Source organism: Agaricus bisporus (genome assembly GCF_000300575.1).
Source record: "Agaricus bisporus var. bisporus H97 unplaced genomic scaffold AGABI2scaffold_7, whole genome shotgun sequence".
Classification (NCBI taxonomy): Eukaryota; Fungi; Basidiomycota; class Agaricomycetes; order Agaricales; family Agaricaceae; genus Agaricus; species Agaricus bisporus.
In genome coordinates this window covers 1,908,407-1,928,464 of record NW_006267370.1, presented here as the reverse complement: position 1 = coordinate 1,928,464, position 20,058 = coordinate 1,908,407, and the positions used below count along the sequence as shown (strand labels likewise).

Genomic DNA, 20,058 nt, shown 5'->3' with positions numbered 1-20,058 from the left:
AAGAATTTCAGATTCTCAAAAAACTTTCAAATCCTAGCTCCAATCATCGGAGGATGATGCACCGACGACCCCAACGACGTCGACCTCTGTTGTTGTTGTTGTTGTTGTTGTTGCGTCGAACCCAATATCCAAGCCTCCAACCTCTCTTCTAATCCTTTTCCTAACCCTTCTCGTTCCCATTCTCCTCCAACATTATCTTCATTGTTATTGTTATTAGTGTTATTGGTGTTGTTGTTGGAGGTGGTGACGAATCCACGAAGAGATGTTCTGGCACTACTGCTCGATCCACCACCAGGAGAACAAGGATGATGGTTATACCCATGAACAGAGGGTATATGAGGTGGTGGATCCATACTTGAAGCAGCATTCGTCAAAGACGAAAGTGAAATCAAAGATGAAGGTGTTGAAGTCAATAAATCGTTATAAGACATGAATGAAAGACGTTTCGTTGGAGGCATGAGTGCTGCTGAAGATGTAGCAGTAGGAGAGGGAGGATGAGAAGATAGCATCATAGGTGATGTTGAAATTGATATCGGTGAGGAGTGAGAAGGACGATGTGTAGGATGATGATGATGATGAGGATGACCTTCACCATCTTGTTCCAAAGATTGAGTAACCCCTCTCGGTGACGAACTTTGCTGTGCCGAAGGAATACTCAACAACAACTCCATAGGCCCACCACCACCACCACTACCACCACTGGCAACACGAAGTCCAAGAGGACTAGGACTCCTACTCCTAAAACTTCCAATCGGACTAGCAAACCCACTACTCGGCGAAAACGCCGGTGAGGTGGATGAAGCAGGAGCAACGACTGCTACATCATTGGACTCGTCCAACGTAGCAAGTACAGAGGCGGCAGAATCGAGTACGGAAGGAACAGAGAGTTCTGTGGTCTTTGCTCTAGGAATACGGTGAGGGTTGTGAGAAGTCGGGGAAGGGCAGACGAGGGGTTCGATGTCGCGCTCGAAGATGGCCGACGAGGAAGACCGACTGTGAAGAGACATGAGCTGAATAACATATGTAAGAAAATAAAACATACACGGAGGTTGGAGAGGAGGGGATGGAGGCAGGGGAACGGACTCTGCGGAGATGTGCGGCCGAAGTGCAGTGGCGGAGGTCAGCGGAGGCCATCGGTTTGCAGACACTCAACACTCTGCGTGATTATATACTACGCTTAGTCATCACCACATGATCATGACGTCCTCTCCATTCTCCGAACGGACTTTGGGGGTTTCTGCTCCTGAAGTGGATGATGAGCACATCAGCCAAGTTATTAACCACTGACTATCGTGTGCTCAGCCAAGAACATCTTTTCTTCATCCACTTTGATGTGATGGTCGTTGATGAAGCTAGTTGTGATGAGAGCCATCACATAGTAATAAAACTCCACTTCCATCTCCCGAAATTGAACAAAACCCTGGCCAGACTCACGAGCACCATAACAGCAAAGCAAACAGCCAGTGCATTCTCAAAAATTCTATTGGCCACTAAAAACTCCTCCATTAACCAAAGTTACAACATCAAAATTCCCATCAAATTGATCTTCAAACATCCATCTCTCGAAGATCCGAAAACCACATTCTCCGTTCCATTCCTAGCCCCATCACCTTGATCATCGGATGGAGTCTTGTTTCAGTGAGCGGGGCACAGATGATATGATATGACATGATTTAAGAGTTGGTTGGGTTAGCGACTCGACTAGTCAACAGAAAAAATCAGTTGTATTCCGACCATCAACACAGGTTTTGATCTTCTATCCCAGGTCGCCTAACGACAATCTTCAAAACAATCAAAAAGCATATATTACTGGATCCACAAAAAAACACCATCAAACCTCCTGCGGCAAAAACCAATACGTTCCCGACTTTCTCTTCGGTCGTCGTTCAAGAGTGAGAGTCCCAAAAGGATTATAATAAGATCGTTGTCGCTGAAAAAAGTGTTTGTAAAAATCAGCCGGATCTTTCGTCTACTCCACAGGGAATCAAGGAACTCACAGTCCAAAATCGATTACCATCAATGATCGTTCTCAAACTAGGTGCGCAATCCATAAAAAACTCGACAGAATCAGGGCTAAGAAACGTCCTTGGACCATGTTGAACATGATTATCAACATCCACAATCGTTCTTAAATTCTTCGCACTCGTAATCGCTTCTGCAATCAATCCCTAAAAAAACCCAACAACCATCAGTTTCACTAAAAAAAAAAAAAAAAGAAAAAAAAAGATTCAACTAAAAATACTCACAACTTCTTTCATCGGTAGCGGAAGATCCAATCTCTCCAACCCCGAACAATGTTTACAAAGATACTCAATCGTCCTCGCTTGAACTTCACAATCCAAAAACGATACCCTCCTCAGACTATGTCCATATATCTCCGTCAACGTCTTGATAAATTCAAAAGGAACCATGAATTTCTTTTGTGCTCGTAATTTGAATGAAACCAATGGAAAATACGTGATCCGAAGATATTGAAATAAAGCCATTAACATCTCTTGAGTATCAGGCGATCGTGAATCGATTGTGAGATTTCGAATGGAACCTAGTTCGGAAGGGGTCAAGGAACTAAACTTGTTCACTTCCTATTTTCAAAAATAAGAATTCACTGTCGTACTGGAGGAGGAATAGAAACCCTCTTACCGATGTTGAAAATGAGAGATTATGGAGTTCAGGGGTGTATCGAACCACACGCAAGACGACATTGTGATCCGCCTTTGGACACCCTATAACATGAAGTGACTTCAAATTCGGTACCTGCGACAAAGCATTCTCCAAAACATCTTCATTCAATTCCGTAATCATCTAATCTCAAACAAAGGGGTAGTCAAAATTCAAATTTATCAGTAAAACCAGAAAAAAAAAAAAAACTCACATATAAAGTCAAATGCCTCAACGTCCTACACAAACTCACTCGAATCCACTGCGGCAATATATCCGCCACACTCCACGACCCCATCTGAATTTCCAAACACTTAATAGTATCCGGTAACGACACCAAATGAAGCGCTTGTTCCGTCGTAAAATTCGCATAAACGCATAACCTCTCCAACCTCATCTTATCCTTAATCGAAGGTAAAAAAATCGCAGCATCTCGTGGGACATTGGCATTAAATGAAGTGAGATTGCGACATAATTGAAGAGCGGATTTGCATTCTCGGATGAAGAGAGGATGATAGATTAATATGTTGCCTTTTCGAATTTGAGGAACGTGAAGGATATCTATGTCAGTTATATATTAGTTTTCAAAGAGAAAGAGATTACGTTTTTTTTTTTCGTACTTACCAACACTACGAACATGAATAGCAAGATCAGGATGCGCCACGATCGAACCAAACGGAGTCTTAACCTACACATCATCAACAAACGCGTCTTCAAAACAACAACGACTCACATCAGGAAAGTTCTTCGCTTGTCTAAGATGAAACGAAATCTTCGCATACAACCGAGGCACTACAGCTTCAAGAAACGACCGACTGACCAAAGCAATAGCAGGAAGATCGGGTCCTCGTGGAATATAAGCGAATATCTCTTCGAGGACATCAAGGTTCAGATTGTCGGCAGAGACCATTTGACGCGTAAAGTAAACAGCCAGATGCTTTGGGGTTTGGATGTAAACAATTCATTACGTCATCATTTATTACAAATCAATACATGTACTTTTGTCGATAGGGAAACACCCTCACGCAATTAATCGTAGAAACAGACTGAACTACCGAAACGATCTATTCAAATTCACCGATCCCATACCAAAGAATCCAAAAAAAAGGAAACAATTACAAAAACTAAAAAAAATGAAATAACAATAACCGAAATCCACCTCCTCACCCAAGAGCCCTAACCCCATTCTCCCAATCACTTCTACTCACTCTCCCAACACCTCTACACACCGGACACGAAACCTCCACCTCCTCTCCCCCCTCCAATCCTCCCACAAACGCCGGCGAAACACCTCTCGAAGCAACACGTTCCGCACTCACAAGACAACTCGAATGAAAAGTATGTTCACACACCGCATCACACCGATACCTATCACGACGATAATGCTCCTCCTCACCAATCACCAACCCACTATCCAACGCACTAACACCCTCAAATTTCCTAATCTTCACCTGCCTCATCTCCTCCGACCCAACATCACCCAAAGGATCCTCATCACTAGGTCCAACCCCACACGAAACATCACAACACCTCAACCCCGCCTCCTGTTCCTTCTTCTCCACCCTCTGTCTCAAAGTCAATCCAGGCGCAGAAGGCAACACCCACAACTTCCTAGCCTCTTGTTGTCGTTGTCGACCTGGAACAGGAGCAGATGCTGGACGAGGCATCGGTGAACCCGACATAAACGTCGGTGGCGCACCTGGAGGACCTGAAATAAAGGTCCATCCAAATCCGCTGGTGGGTAAATTTCCACGCTCATGTGGTGCTGGTTGGGGGTGCTGTGGTTGTGGTTGCGCGGGTTGAGGAGCAGGTTGAGGCTCAGGTTGTTGTGAAGGCTGAGGAGCAGGTTGGGCAGGAGCCTGACCTTCGCCTTGAGTCTGGGTTGTCGGCGTTCGCGGACCAAATAGAATATCAAGTAACGGAATCATAGTCTCGAACATCCTCGGACCACCACCAGCTCCCTGTTGACCTCCATTCTGCGGAACATCACCACCACCAGGAGCACCACCACCACCACCAACAGGGAACGAGAACGGAAACGGTCCCGCTCCTCTACCTCCACCAACTCCTATTCCAACACCTCCAGGCATCGTCGGCGCAGCACCACGTACCGACGCAGGCGGTCTCTCCGGTCCAAACATCGCAGGCCCCTCATGTTCATCACCCGGGCCAGTATTATCATTCCTTCCACCATTTGCAGCAGGTGCTTGGGGCTCCCGATGTCCATGTTCATGCATATGTCCTCCAGCAAAAATCCTCGAAAACGCATCACCCAAAATTCTCCCGAAACCTTGACCCAAAGGAATAGCAAAGCTGTACCTCGTCTTCCACCTCCATTTCCTCTATCACTAGCTTGAGCATCAGCGTCACCAGCCGTAGAAGGTTGAGGAGGATCAGCGGCATCAACATCGGGATTATGATTGGTATTGGTATTTGTTGTTGTGGGGTTGCCAGGAGCGGCGTTCATGGGAGGGCCATGGGCACCTCCGGGGAAAGGAAATTGAAAGACGTTAGCGCCGCCGCCCATAGCGAAAGGTGGTGGAGGTCCTCGTCCAATGTACATATCCACTCCTATAGTAACGATATCTTGTAAGCGATGATCGTGTGCATGATCACCGGTATGAGGAGTGTCATCTTCAGCCGGTACATCTGCATCGGCGCCGTCTGCGTTAGGTTGATCTTGAGCATTTGCAGGAGGTGCATCACCAGAACCTCCGCGTCGACCACCGCCTAATGGGACGATAACTGAAAACTCGTAAGTTTACGATCACACGATAAGTCAATAAAAACCTTACTTGGAGTGCCACCAAACATAGGAATATCGATTCCAATCCCAGGTCCATCACCACCATTTGCATCATCACCTTCTTCATCTCTCTCTTCAGTATCATCGCCCCCTTCTGCACGTGCCCGTGCACGCTCTTGTTCGCGTTCGCGACGAGCAGCAGCTCTCCTCTGAGCACCAGATGTATATGTTAAATTCTCGGGATCAATATTGAATCGACAAATGGGACAAGTCGTTTGCTTTGGTTTAGAGAACCACGGGATGAGACATTGCGCGTGAAAAACATGGGCACAAGGGAGTGAGACTACACGCTTAAAGTTGCCTGGTGATGTCTCGTTGGCGTCTTCCGTAGTAGGATCGGTGGGTGGTGGTGGATGTGAATCAGATGACGCCGCTGTGGGTTCGGTACCCGTACTTTCGTCCTCAACTGCTTGCCCCTCGTCTGCTTTCTCTTTCGTCAACAACCTGTCCCAACAAATCGCGCAACCTCCATCTCCCAAACCAGTACCATCCGCCTCGCTACCATCTTCATTATTCTCAGAGGCCTTTCCAATTCTCTCCAACCGCTTCACTAGTCCTACAGGAACGTCCTCCAATCCATCAACTAATTTCTTGGCCCTTTCGGGATCCTCCATATCCCGTTCAAATAACCCAGCACCTCCCATAGACAAGGCGGTGAGAATGCTAAGATGCCTGAGAAGATCGGCAATGGTATTGTTTGTTGGTAAAGATTGTCCGCCATCACCAGGAAATCGCCTTTGTTGTTGTGGCTGTGGCTGAGCCTGTGGTTGAGGTTCTGACTCAGATTGAGATTGTTCAGGAACGGGATTTTCGCCGGCTGGACCATTAGTAGAGGGATCTGTTGCCATACTATTGGCATCGGTATTAGCCCTAGGTGCATTAGGTGGGGGGGCAGGCCCAGATAGAGGAACAGTGGTCCGGACACCGTTCACGTCAAAAGAGACGGCAAAACCACCAAGATATTGGTGTACTATATTAAGCCGGGGTGGCCGTGTTGGTGCGGCATCAGAATTCGCGCCAGATGTGGAAGTTCCATTGGATGAGGGGACAGCGCTATCTGTAGACGACGTGGTATTATGTTGAAGCGGTGGAAGGTGGACATGAGGTGATGAGGAATGTGATGGCGATGCAGTATTATGATTATGGCTGAAGGTAGGCATGTGTTGGAAGAATCGGAAAGGACCAGAAGAAGCTGGAGCGGCAGAATTAGAAGAAGCTGGCAGCTGACCAGAAAAGCTGGGCGGTCCGGAAGTAGAAGAGGTGGATGCGCTCTCAGCAGTGTGTAGGGCTGACAGTGACGAAGAAGACTGCAGCGAGGGGGGTGAATTCAGTGGGCTCCCAACACGTTCGGATGGGTGGCGACGGTCACGCTCGTCGTCGTGATCGTCCTCAACCCTCGTGCGGCGCAACCCAGTGCGTTCAGACAGCGACGAAGCCAGAGAGGTGGTAGATGCGTTTAACGGAGTCGAAGTGGAAGACTCTACTGTTGAGTCATCGAGGTCTTGCATTTCAATTTCAGCCGGGGCTACTGGCTGGGCTGGAGTGGTATTCTCCGCCTGCATGTTGTTGTCGTTGTGGTCGTCGTTGTCTCTGGTGTCCATGGATGATTGAGTCGGTCGTTGTGGTCGGAGCAGAGATGCTAAATGGCTGTGGAGACGCTGTGTTGCCCTGTTTACATCATCGTATCTACAGCCCTCGGAATGTGCTAGAATCCTCACGATTACAAAAGAAATCTCCCAATTATTCAGCAACAATACAATTACACATGGCCTCGACTCATTGCGAATAACCTTTGGAATAGAACTTGAACTCAGCGGCTGACTCATTCAGCAGCATCTGTATTCCGCGCTCCTCAATTGTGAGTCAGATATTCACATTTTCGAGGATATTTGTCGGCAACGGAGCAGAGGGCTGAACTTGTTCCAGCATTAATATGACTCGTAATTTACGAGTCGTAAATCTACACACCGACTAAGGCCTAACCTCGACTTGACTAATATAGGACGACAAATGCTGTGCTCGGGATTTCGCACTTGCTCGATTGCTCAGGAACAAGAAATATTCTTTGACCAGTTGCTGTTTCCCCCGGGGAACCTTCGTCTATATCTGTCGCAACTTTATGGCCTACAATAAGCCCAGAAAACCTTCGTAAACATTCCTAACGATCATCAGCACCGCACCGTAAAATCACACGACCGGATAAAAAACAAGGAGCTTCAACTCACGCATGCTGTATTTCTGGACAATAGGACATCTGGCCATTTCTCTTCGACGTCAGGCACTGCGCAGTGCGATCCCCTTCAACTTGTTGAGTGTGCTTAACGAAACGCGCGCTCGACCACAGTCTGCTCCGCACCACGACAAGTATACGATAAATATAAGAAACAAAGAACTAGTCTCGGATGTGTACATCACCTCAGGATACGGGAAACTTACAGTCATCTGGCATTCGCTCGACTTTGGTGCCAACTGTATACCCCGGTCATACGACTTCGACGGTGACACAACGCTTGACTGAATGTACCGCCTTTTTTAATTGAAGCTTATCTTCGTTCACAACACCACTTTGGTCTCTAAGAAACAAAGCTGTTAGACCCACCACATTGAGATGCTTCCATCTTCTATCGTCAATCATCAATGTAGGGTGCTCTTCAAATGTATTCCATGCTCAAACTCGATCAATAGAAAAGACATCTGAATAGCGTTATCTTTATGGCACCAACGTCGTCGTCTTCATCGTCGAAACGCACTAAATACGCCAAGTAAGGCACCGGTCACGCACCGGTCACTGTAATCAAAATGAAAGGTCGAGTTTTTGACAATACAACCTCACTGGGAAAGACACAGTAGATGAGGCGTACTCTCAAGGTAAGAGGGCAAAGAGGATTAATCTACATGCATCTCGTATGTAAAAATCTCCGTATTTCAATCCGGAAAGTGTTGTTGATGCATGAGGTCGTTGTTACCAATGTACCATGACGTACGAGGTTGTCGTAAGCCAGAGGGTTTGCACAAAGACTCGACGACCAGCCAACGACCAGCCCATAAGGTATGTTCTCTTCGAGTTAGACATGGTCAGCGCACACCTATTCACTTGCTAGCAATTTCCAGACTTGATGTCGTCTCGGACTCAAACGACAGGTGGCTGTTGGGTGCGTGGATCTTTCAATCTGGAGGGGGCAATACGAAGGTAATACAGCGCCCATGCTTTTGTATAGACGTTCCCAACCCAGTGGGATATCAAATCAGTTACGAACTACAAGCGCCACCCAACAGCAACCTATCTTGTGAACGTTACAGGGGTGTCAGTATTTAAAGGGATGTGGGGAAGAAAGTGCTCTGCTTAGGATACCTCTCTTCCTTTGCCGTTCAATCAGGCAGTAACTCATTTCGACGACGAGAAGGAAGGAAGGAAGGATGTTGGTCCAGGGATATACTCAAGATGCAATTGTTGCATTGTATTCTCAGGCTGCAGCCGTCAAATATACAAATGGTACGCCTCTACGAGCTGTAGTGCGGATCATCCAACATCCGAGTTAAATGGTATCAAGTGGCTGCAATTACAATCGTTATATACGATTCTCTAATTCTGCTTCATCGAGAGGTAAGAGTTTTCAAAAAAAAACCACTCAACGTGCCCACGTTTTGATGTTTTCTCTTTCAAGCTAGAGTACGTTTATAGGTAAATTCGACCATATCGATAAGAAATGACTCGGTCGCTGATGATGGCCTTGTTTTTTCAGGGGTCGACAAACTGTAATCAAATGGATCTACGTGCTCATTAAACTGACGGGTCTCATCATTTTCGGGTGAGTCTTTTACATATGGTATCGCCCGGATATTTATATCGTTCTAGACTCAACTTTGTCGGTAAGTTCATATGTTCTTTCCTTGCTTAGCTAGGTGTTAATTGAGACGACCAGCATTCCTGGTACCGCCTCAAACGCTAACGGTGAGTAGCCTTATATTTATCCTTAAAAAAAGAATGGCTCATCAGAACTTCTAGTTGTGAGTATCCTCGCGAATTTCTTAACGATATTGGAATTCAGGGATTATCTAGGTGTTTCGTGCGGCATTGGATTGCTGGTTTGTAAGTGTTCAAATTGCACCAGTCGATTTAAAAATTCTAGCTAAGAACTATTACTAGTTTCTTTGAGATTGTGTACACTGCAGTAATCAAAACTTTACTTGTTTTACGATTGCGTGCATTGTATGGAAATAACAAATCAGGTCTGTCTTCTTTTCTTCCCATTGTAACGACTGATTCTCAATAAACCGAACTAGTGACAGTCCTTTTATGTTTGGCAACCGTCGGTAAATACATGTTGACCTTTCTTATATTCCATCATGTTTAATTCGCGTTGCTAGTGGAATTGATAGTATGCTACAAAATGACTTGTCAAACACTAGCATCCGGCCATTGACGTGATTGTTATAGGGCACGACATATGCTTATATGTTCACCGGGTTGAATTTACAACGATTCGTCGCTTCGCCAGCTCCCGTCCCAGGTTGCACATTGAAACCAGGAGCTCATCTTCGCCTCTACCGATCTCTGACATTAGTATGGTTCGTCCGTTTTCTCGTTTCGTATATCTCAATTTTTGCTCAAGCAATGAATTTCACCATTGCAATTAGGGCCACGAGATTCGCAAGTAATAGTTTCGAACTTGTACTTTTACTATATGGGTTGTATCAGAGTCTCAAGGAAACCGGGAGTTATTTCCGAAAGGGTTGGGCTCGAACAAAAGAAGTTGCTCCGATTCTATATGTGTTTTATCGTGATGGGACCTTCTTCTATATCCCGTGCGTATGTTCAAGAAATACTCGTTTCGCGATGACTGAATTACTGAGCTTCTCGGGCAATAGAGTCTGTGGTAAGATACTGATTATGTTTCTGTTTAATTGACTATTAACATAAAACCTAGGTCTTAGTATTTTTGGATTCGTAGCCACTCTTACACACCTCAGTCATAAATTGACTTGTTCGAACTGGGAAGCGTAAGCGTCTGTTTCTCGTGTTCGTAAGAATCAAACTTTCTAATCGGCTACAATCGAATCAGCTGGCTTGGGATAACATATTACATTGTCGTACGGAATAATTTTGCATGCGCATAAGATTAAAAGAAAAGTTCACCTAGGTTTATTTTATTTTTTTGACTAGGGCACTCGATTGATCTTGAACACTCGACAAGCTGGATTGAAATTTTCAACAAGCATGCTCACAGGATAACAACTTACAAGTTTCCCATATCACCTCGATGGAGAACCAACTACAAACGGAGAGAGAGCGACCTCGGAATGTTATCGTATGCGCAGTGAAGTTGTTCCTGAAATCCAGAGAGATACAAATGTTAGTAATGATTGAGAGTCCTTTATGGTTGATCTTCCATCCCTCACATTGTTTTCTCACATTGTTTTCGAACTTCGGTTGTATAATGATAGCGTTCATGTGGAGAGCAGGGCAAAGACGGCCGATTTTTTATTTTTATTTCAAATGTTAATTAATTACCATCATGTTATGTTATTATTGTGATCCAATCCTGCTCCGGCGGCACCCGACCTCCTGGCAACGGATTTGCCCATTTCTCTTCGCATTCGCTGATACCAACTGCCAAAGGTTCCTATGCATCTTTTCTCACCTTCCATCCCGGAGCGCGACGCGCTATATATTCCATGTTCGAGCTGTGAACAGACGTATAACCCGCGCGATGGGATCATAGGGGAGAATCTCGAACCACTTTAGTGACTTGAAGGACTTCACTGCATCACTTCAGATGTACAACGGGATAAGACAAGATGCCGTTACCCGTAGCAGTCATCAAACAATCTCATTTCAGCGAAGTCCTCGACTCCTCGAAGTCAATTGAATAATTCACTTTACCGGATCACATGACCTCGCCCTCATGTGGCCCGGTGAATTCGTCCGAATTTGAAACCCGGCATACTCCGACTGAGGTGTTCATTTTCTGTCCGTTTTGGGCCCGGCATCCGGATCCGTCCGGCTTTCATAGCCTCGTGATAATATTCCAGTCCTTCTATGCAACTTCTCTGGCCTTTGTAAAGCTCATCACCGCTCCAACGTAATGAAGCACACGACGCACTACAAAGAGCTGACTCACGTATGCTGTAGTTCACGGCATCTTGCCATTTCCATCCGACTTGCGCGAGGTCCTGCGATGATCACATCCACCTCAAGTTGATTGCACAATTTCAGCTGATTCATTGAAGCCCACGATTGAACCCACGAAACAGCATCTTACGAGACTTCGACTCCGCTGGGGGCATCAAGACTCGTGGCAGACTTATTATCAGGGTCGTTTCATTTACCCAAACGAGACCGCAGCTCGGCGGAATAGCAACTTCATTCCTTTTCAATCAATCGATCTAACAACGATCTATTCCAGCACGTTGCTTCAAGGGTCACTCATTCCAGAGATTAATCAACGAACCTTGTCCGGTTCGTAGGGTTTGTGAGGTATTAGCAAGGTATTAGTCGATCAAGTGGAAAAATGCCCGACGCTCGCACAGACAACCGGCGAAATATACGGTATTCTCCAAAACTTCCGTAACAGTTCTTTGATAGCTGACGACACCACTGTCAGTCTTAAATTTGCTAGTCTGATCACGTTACGATGCTTTCGGCCGATCGATGTAGTGTGAAATATTCCATGCCTTTGCCATGCCCAGCCTCGATCAATAGAAAAAAGATCTGGGGTGTAGCGTTACCGCAGCACTAGCGTCATGGTCGTTCTGGCTTCGAATTCTAGTACGCCGAGCAAGGCACCACTCACGGGCTGGCCATGCACCTCTCGTTCGGAGCCATTCTAAAACCACCAATACCTTGCCTACGATTTATTCTACCATTCTTGTGGCAAGTATCCATTCTTTGGAGTTGGACAGGATCTGGGCACGCCAAATCGTTGACTAGCGCCGTCTTCCATGATTCAAACGCAAGACGCGTGCATTTTCCACTCCGTGTAAGTATACGTGGCATCTGGAGGTGGGAATACCAAGGTACTTGCAAGGGAAATCAGAGAACGGCTTTCATATTGATGTCCCGACTCGGCCGCACATTAAACGTAAACGCCCACCATATAAGCAAATATAGTTGACAGATTCAGACACACGCCACTGCGAAAATACTAAAGAAGCATTCCTGGGAACAGGGGTGTCTATACTTAAAAGGATGTGGCGAAGGTCTCGCTTGACCTCCGAATCCTCTCTCCTTTGCCTTTCAATCAGTCAGCAATTCTTATCAACGAGAAGAGAGGGAGCCTGAAAGAATACGAAGGATGTCTGTTCAGGGATATACTCGGGAAGCCATTGTTGCTGCGTATGCTAGATCTGTGTCTGTGGAGTACACATATGGTGAGCTCCAAATCTATTGCGGGACATTTAGTATCGAAGCCAAAGCGTCTCAAGTGGCTGCAATTACGATTGTTATATATGATTCTCTGATCCTTTTTCATCGAGAGGTCAGGATTTTTCAAAAACCACTCATATGTCTACGTCTTATTTTTTCCGTCTTCCAAGCTAGATTATGTTTATAAGTACGGCCGCCCATATTGCAAGCGAAGACTCGGTCGCTGATGATAGACTTGTTCTTTCCTAGTGGGCGACAAACTGTGATCAAATGGATTTACATCCTCATTAAACTATCGGGGATCATCATTTTTGGGTGAGCCTTTTCATTACGATGTCAATCCGAGCTGAGCTACATTTTTCACAGACTCAATTTTGTCGGTAAAATAAGAATGTTCTATCCTTGATTGCAGATGCGTTAACCGGGACGAATAGCATTCATGATACCGCCTCAAACACCAACGGTGAGCAACCTCGTGTTTACTCTTTAAACAGAATGGTTTATGGAAATGTCTAGCTGTGAGCATCTCCATGAAATCCGAAAGAAACCCGTGGATGTTGAGAGTTTAACTAGGTGTTTCGTGCGGCAATGGGTTGCTGGTTTGTGAGTACTCAAATGACATTTATCGATTTAAAAACCCCTCTGATAATTATCAGTTTCTTCGAGATTGTTTATACGGTAATAATCAAGACTCTACTCGTTTTACGATTACGTGCATTATACGGAAACAAAAAATCAGGTCCGTGTTTCTTTTTCCTTTTAAACGACCTAAGTTCTCATAAATCGAACCAGTGACAGCAATGTTATGTCTCGCAACCGCTAGTATGTAATGCCTGGTCCTTCTTGCATTTTTATCACGTCTAATCCGATACGTTTTGCTAGTGGAATTGATAGTACGCTACTAGACGATTTTTTTGATCCCTGCCTCCGACCATTGACGCGATTGTTGCAGGGCACAGCTTACGCTTTTATGTTCACCGGGCTGAATATGCAACGATCCATCGCCATACCAGCTCCTATCCCAGGTTGTACATTAAGACGAGGAAGGCATACCCAACTCTATCGATCTTTAACGATAGTTTGGTTCGTCCCTTTTTTTCTTTCCTGTAAAATGTCAATTTCGACTTGCAAACTGAAATTAACAATGCAATAGGATCACCAGATTAATGAGTAATGGTTTCGAACTTATTCTTTTATTATACGGTTTGTATCAGAGTCTCAAGGAAGCTGGGAGTTACTCCCGAAGTGGTTGGGCTCGGGTACGACGCGTTGCTCCGATTTTATATGTGTTTTATCGTGATGGAACGATTTTCTATATCCCGTGCGTACTCTCAAATGTTACTCTTTTCTCGATAGCTGAATGGCTGAAATTTTGGGTAATAGAGTCTGCGGTAAGAAGCTAGTTATATTTCCGTTCAGTTTGGCTATAAACGTATAATTTAGCTCTTAGTATATTCGGACTCATAGCCACTGTCATGCAACTTGGTCGTAGGTTTACTTGCGCAAATTGGGAAGCGTAAGCATTTGTTTTACATACCCACAATAACCACACTTTCTGACCGGCTACAATCGCATCAGTTGGCTTGGAATAACCTACTACATAGTCGTACGGAACACTTCCATACCCTTCTCCATTTTAAAGGAATGTTCATCGAGCGACTTTTCTAATTAGGGCACCCGATTAATCTTGAATATCCGACAAGCTGGATTCAATATCTCAACGAGCATGCTCACAGGCCCGCAACTTTCAAGTCTGCCATTTTGCCTCGATGGGGAGCCAACTAGTACGGATGGAGGTGCTGTGACTTCGGGAACTTCGGGAACGACAAGTACGGTTGAAAACTCGATAGACACAAAAAGCCGTTCTGGTGATGGTTGAGAATGATTTCTTGTTGGATTCGGACGGGAGACGGCTTCCATTCCTCGCATTTGTCTTGGGCTTCAGTCATATACATCCTCGCGATTTATTAGGGTTTGTTGGCTGGAGAGACTGTGCATCTGAGCAAACTTTACAACAGAACGGTCTCATCGCTTGCTCTCTTGACTAGCTATGGCGCTCGAGATTCAATTGGGGTCGCAAAACGTAGCAGATGTTTAATCAAGTGGACAAACTTAGTTCCTTGATTCGTTCGCATTACGAGTGCGGAAAAATCGGTTCCATTCGAAACAATTGAATATATACGTTATCTTTCTTACTTGATTTAAGAAGTTCAGGCAAGATTGATTTACATATCTTTGTAAACATTGCGCCAAATCGGAACGATTGAACCTCCCGCTTCTGATGAAAGAAGTTGTGGGTTTATTTCCTTTAGTAGCCGTCCTGTCTCGGTTGGCAGATTGTTGATGGTGGGACTATGTAAAATGGCGGAACGCTAGCGTAACGTAGCGTAGAGTAGCGTACATTTACGCTAGCGTTCCGCCATTTTACGCTGGCGTAGTTCCAGCGTAAACTCCAGCGTAACGCTAGCGTAACATGATTTTCACGCTAGAGTTACGCTGCCGTCCGCTGGATCAACGCTGCCGATGATCCGTTTACGCTGCCGTTTCGTGGGGTACGCTAGCGGAGTCTTACAATCAACATTCTATGTTTTTTGAGGGGGGTTCAGTTCTAATATATTGACATATACATAATATATTTAATTATCAGCCCGTTGTAAATGGTCATAATTGGAAATATGATGGTTGTATTCTTACTGTGGGACCACCATCAATCGTATAATATATTTATCAATGGGCGGGGTGCCCGAGGCCCGCAGGGGTCATTCAGGTTGATTACCGGCGCCGAGGATCGGCATCCCCCTTTTTGAGAGGATGCCGATCACTAGTTTCCGCTGGCCTTCCGCTAGCCTACGCTGCCACTACGCTGCCGGCGTGATTTACGCTGGCGTTCACGCCATTTTCACATGGCCGGTTGATGGTTATTAGACCGCATTATAACACCCCTAATATGAATAAAGGGGTCAACGCCGACTCCTGATCCCATATATAATCACCTCTCGTCCCGACCGTTTACGAGTTTGGTACATATGCAACGAGGGCTATGTCGACCTTAACCCTCCTTAGCCGTACCGTAACGACCGTCTGATCGTTGATAACATTAAACACTGTCTTCACCTCGAGAATCAATAACTATTTGTCCCATCAGTTGAATTAATGCAGGGTAGACTAGTTCTCGATTATATGAAAAATCTGAAGTGAGCGTTACCACTGCTACGGCACTAACGTTGCCCTTCAGTTCGCTCTGTTTGTTGACTATGTACGAAATCTAGTACGCCGGGTATTAAGGCACGGCGTCAATTTTATCTTGTATGTGCGGTCAGATCCCTCAGTCGATTGTAACCGCGATACGTAGCTTAGAGCCAATTCGGATGAAAGTGATGTTTCACAGTGCCCGCTTCATGCACTGATAGCAAGGGGGTCCCACACTACGGCCTAGGCAATCGAAGAAGTGTCTATTCACTAAAACCCTATTCTTGCTTGTCAGTCCTCTACAGATCCTCTATCAGGGCGGCTCTAAGTTGTCGAGAAGAACTTGATCACGATTACGGAATCTTCTTTGATGACTTTTCTGTTGGATTTCTGGTCACGGTCAGACTTGTCACGCTTATCACTCGTTGATTCACACTACTATACTGGTTCCTTGTCTGCAATTGTTTTCCCCATTCTTGTGGCAAGTGTACATTCTTCGGAGTTGTACATGATCTGGGCACACTAGTTCATTGACTAGCTTGATGTCATCTTCTGTGGTCCAAACGAAGACGCGTGCGTTTTTCCACTCCGTGCATGTATACGTGGCAGTTGGAGGGCTAATACAAAGGTAATGTGACTCCATGGCCTTTGTATTGATGTTCCTTACTCGGTCACATCCCCAATCAGTTACGAAATGCCAACGCTGCCAAGGTCTGAAAACAAATAAGGGACGCCACTGAAAGTCGTAACTACGGAACCGATATAAAGGAAACCGGAGAAAGAAGCTGTCTTGCGAACGAGGGTGGAGCATTTAAAAGGATGGCGGGAAGAAATCGCTTAACCTCTGAACCCTCTCTTTTCTTACTCAATCGGTAACTGTGGTCGACGAGAAGGACGGAAGGATGACAGTACAAGGATATACTCAAAGTACAATTGTTGCGGAGTATTCTCAAGCTATGAGTGTGAAATTTACATATGGTGGGTCTATATGAGCATTATCGCGGGTTATCTGGTATCCAAGCTAAACCTATCCAAGTGGCTGCAATTACAGTCATTGTATACGATTCTCTGATCCTTTTTAATCGGGAGGTAAGCGCTTTTAAAGAAATCACTCATTATGTCGTGGCTTCAATTCCTCGATTTTTTTTGGCTTTAGCTTGAGTACATTTACACGTACGTTTGCCGGTATTGATGACAAGTGATTCGCTCACTAATGACGGGTGTTGCTTTACAGAGGGCGACAAACTTTGATCAAGTGGATCTACCTCCTCATCAAATTAACGGGACTCACCATTTTTGTGTAAGCCTCTCGTGTTATGGCGCCACCTGAATATTATCTGAGCGTAATCGTGTCGTTGCAGAGTCAACCTTGCTGGTAAAATAATAGCGTTCTATCATTGATTCAGGAGGCATTGATTGAGACGAACAGTATATCCGATACCAAATCAGACACCAACGGTGAGCAACCTCATTCAACTTTCGAGTATAATGACTTATATGATGTCTAGCTGTAAGGATCTTCATGAAATACAAAAGCTAAATTTGACACATTATTTAGGTGTTTTGTGCGGCAATGGCTTACTGGTTTGTAAGTATTGAAATTGCGTTGGTCGATTTAAATTTTTTTGAGAGAAATCAGCCTCTTTGAGATCGTCAACACTGCGATAATCAAAATCCTACTCGTCTTACGCTTACGTGCCTTATATGGAAACAATAGACCAGGTCCGAACTTGTTCTTTCTTTCGAATGCTCTTAATTCTCACCAACCTAACCAGTGACGGTTCTATTATGTTTAGCGACTGCCGGTAAGTAATACATTTCCCTTTCTTGAAACTCAAGACCTCTAATTCGATATGTGTAGCGGAATTGCTAGTATGCTTCAAACGACTTTTCTGAAACCTACTTCCAGCTATTGATGCGGGCAAATAGAGTACCGCATACGCTTATGTGATCACCGGGTGGACTTTGCAACTATTCATTGCTTCGCCAGCCCCTATCCCAGGTTGCCCATTAAGATCAGAAGAAAATCTTCATCGCTTTCAATCCCCAATGGTGATATGGTTCGTCTTCTTCTTGTTATAGCTCAGAATCGTTACTCAAAGTAATTGGTATGGCGATAGGGCTACGAGATTGGCAAGTAATAGTTTAGAATCGATGCTTTTACTGTACGGTTTGTATCAGAGCCTCAAGGAAACTGGGAGTTATTTCCTAGATGGTTGGGCTCGGATACGACAAGCTACTCCAACTCTATATGTGTTTTATCGTGATGGAACGATCTTCTATATCCCGTGCGTATGTTCGATTACATTTTTTCGCGATAACCGAATTTCTGAGTTTTTCGGGTAATAGGCTTTGTGGTAAGATGCTAAATATACTCTTGCTTAGCTCGACTAATAACAAGTAATCTAGCTCTTAGTATATTCGGATTCACAGCGACCGTTATGGAACTTGATCACAAGTTTACCTGTTCAAATTGGGAGGCGTAAGCATATGTTTTTCAATGTCCGTGATAATCAAACCTTCTAATTGGTTCAATTTAAACCAGTTGGCTAGGAATAACATACTACATCGCCGTACGGAACAATTCCACCCCCTGCATACATTTGAAAAGATTGTTGACCAAGGAATTCTTTCTATCAGGGCACGCGGCTGATTCTGAACATCCGGCAAGCTGGATTGAAGTTTTCAACAAGCATGCTCACAGGACAACAACTTTCAACTCTACCGTTTCACCTCGACGACGAATCAACTACGGAAGGAGATGGCGTGACTTCGAAAATTTCACGAACACCGAGTAATGCTGGATGTCCTTGAAATCTCGAGAAATACAAAATGTGGTTCTGGTGACGATAGAGGGTGGCCTATTTTTGGATTCAGATGGAAGATGGCTTCCATCCCTCACGATTTTCTCTCACTTCGATTGCATACATCCATAAGCGATCGAATTTTGACATAATTGCTCATGATATATGTTCCCATGATCTTCATGTTCCTCAAACGCGCAACGCCAACGTTTTGATTCATCACTCACCGGTATCTATTACTCTACGTCATTAGCCGGGTCAGTCTGGATGACGCGGTCGAGTTCTTTGCTAAATCTGCAGATCAACTTTCAGGACACTTTCTCAGCTCGAAGTTCTGCTGAATTTTTGCTACGCAGCTTCAGCTCGAGTGCCCGTGTGATGCTCGACATCTCAGTTGAATCCGTTGCAGATTACACCACAGCAAGTGACGATTGCAGCGACTATGGATATCCTTCCTCGGCTTGGGTGGGCATGAGAGGGATAAAACAAGTTCTCATAGTCAACATATCATCTGCGAGGTTCTTCCCAAAGAGGGGTCCAGGGGGTTTCTGCCAATTGTCGGCAATTTCCCTGTTGGCAGAACTCCGATGACGGAACTGTCAAAGGCTTTAGGATTGGCACAGCAGGGCCGTGTAACAGCGTGTAACCGATATTTCTGTTCCTGCCCATGACAAGGCTTCGAGTCCTTAAGTACTTGTAAAAACAGACCCAAAGTAACTCTCGATATCTTTTCCATCAATCAATGCCGAGTCCTGATAAGGTCAATTGATCCTTGTCAAGCCAGTTTAAGCACAAGGGAATAGGATTCAAGAAGCTAATGAAATACATGAATCGTCGAATACTGCCAAAGAATGAGTGCGAGAGAGAAGTGATCCACCCTGAGCGACGTCATCGAGTCTAAGCGGCGAATTCTGGAGGGCTCACCAGAACGCTATAATATAGTTGACTATGCCATTATCCAAACAAACGCAAGGATCCAGAATGGGAGTGTCGTATTGGGGTGGGCAATGAGAAAAAAAGAGTTGTGACTCACTGTGCAATACGCGTAGCTTAGGTAAGACGTGTTACCTTAAGTTCGTGATTAAATTCCTAAGCTTGTTTCTTTCGTGGCAGATCTTCACTGATAGCTGAGACGCATCGACCTTAACTTCGGCATACCATTACGCCCTTCACTCAGGCTGTGCCGACTTTTTCAAAGGTTCCGCAACAACGATAAGTGTTCGATTGTTGTCAGC

The 20,058-nt window shown here is 45.0% G+C and overlaps 6 protein-coding genes across 6 annotated transcripts; 3 read left to right on the top strand and 3 right to left on the bottom strand.

Moving 5' to 3' along the window:
• Window positions 1–26: 26 nt before the first annotated feature.
• AGABI2DRAFT_119784 (hypothetical protein) lies at window positions 27–1,134 on the bottom strand (the record flags this gene model as incomplete). Its single annotated transcript, XM_006462890.1, has 2 exons — window positions 27–993; window positions 1,043–1,134. 2 exons carry the CDS (start codon window positions 1,132–1,134, stop codon window positions 27–29), a joined length of 1,059 nt encoding a protein of 352 aa, XP_006462953.1.
• Window positions 1,135–1,831: 697 nt separating this feature from the next.
• AGABI2DRAFT_119783 (hypothetical protein) lies at window positions 1,832–3,568 on the bottom strand (the record flags this gene model as incomplete). The annotated part of the gene is made up of 7 exons (XM_006462889.1): window positions 1,832–1,930; window positions 1,998–2,168; window positions 2,247–2,582; window positions 2,641–2,802; window positions 2,873–3,219; window positions 3,283–3,346; window positions 3,392–3,568. 7 exons carry the CDS (start codon window positions 3,566–3,568, stop codon window positions 1,832–1,834), a joined length of 1,356 nt encoding a protein of 451 aa, XP_006462952.1.
• Window positions 3,569–3,821: 253 nt separating this feature from the next.
• Window positions 3,822–7,065, bottom strand: AGABI2DRAFT_119782 (hypothetical protein; the record flags this gene model as incomplete). The annotated part of the gene is made up of 3 exons (XM_006462888.1): window positions 3,822–4,948; window positions 5,008–5,403; window positions 5,454–7,065. The coding sequence occupies 3 exons, from the start codon at window positions 7,063–7,065 to the stop codon at window positions 3,822–3,824; spliced, it is 3,135 nt and encodes a 1,044-aa protein (XP_006462951.1).
• Window positions 7,066–8,439: 1,374 nt separating this feature from the next.
• AGABI2DRAFT_179522 (hypothetical protein) lies at window positions 8,440–9,611 on the top strand (the record flags this gene model as incomplete). Its single annotated transcript, XM_006462887.1, has 8 exons — window positions 8,440–8,513; window positions 8,576–8,616; window positions 8,933–8,957; window positions 9,208–9,273; window positions 9,321–9,334; window positions 9,388–9,416; window positions 9,449–9,472; window positions 9,525–9,611. 8 exons carry the CDS (start codon window positions 8,440–8,442, stop codon window positions 9,609–9,611), a joined length of 360 nt encoding a protein of 119 aa, XP_006462950.1.
• Window positions 9,612–14,556: 4,945 nt separating this feature from the next.
• Window positions 14,557–14,928, top strand: AGABI2DRAFT_119781 (hypothetical protein; the record flags this gene model as incomplete). The annotated part of the gene is made up of 3 exons (XM_006462886.1): window positions 14,557–14,631; window positions 14,681–14,822; window positions 14,879–14,928. The coding sequence occupies 3 exons, from the start codon at window positions 14,557–14,559 to the stop codon at window positions 14,926–14,928; spliced, it is 267 nt and encodes an 88-aa protein (XP_006462949.1).
• Window positions 14,929–17,683: 2,755 nt separating this feature from the next.
• AGABI2DRAFT_193998 (hypothetical protein) lies at window positions 17,684–18,577 on the top strand (the record flags this gene model as incomplete). The annotated part of the gene is made up of 8 exons (XM_006462885.1): window positions 17,684–17,741; window positions 17,795–17,824; window positions 17,881–17,891; window positions 17,949–18,079; window positions 18,140–18,307; window positions 18,369–18,376; window positions 18,429–18,501; window positions 18,565–18,577. Coding segments are annotated over exons 4-8 (273 nt in total), but the record flags the coding sequence as incomplete, so codon positions are not given.
• Window positions 18,578–20,058: the final 1,481 nt, after the last annotated feature.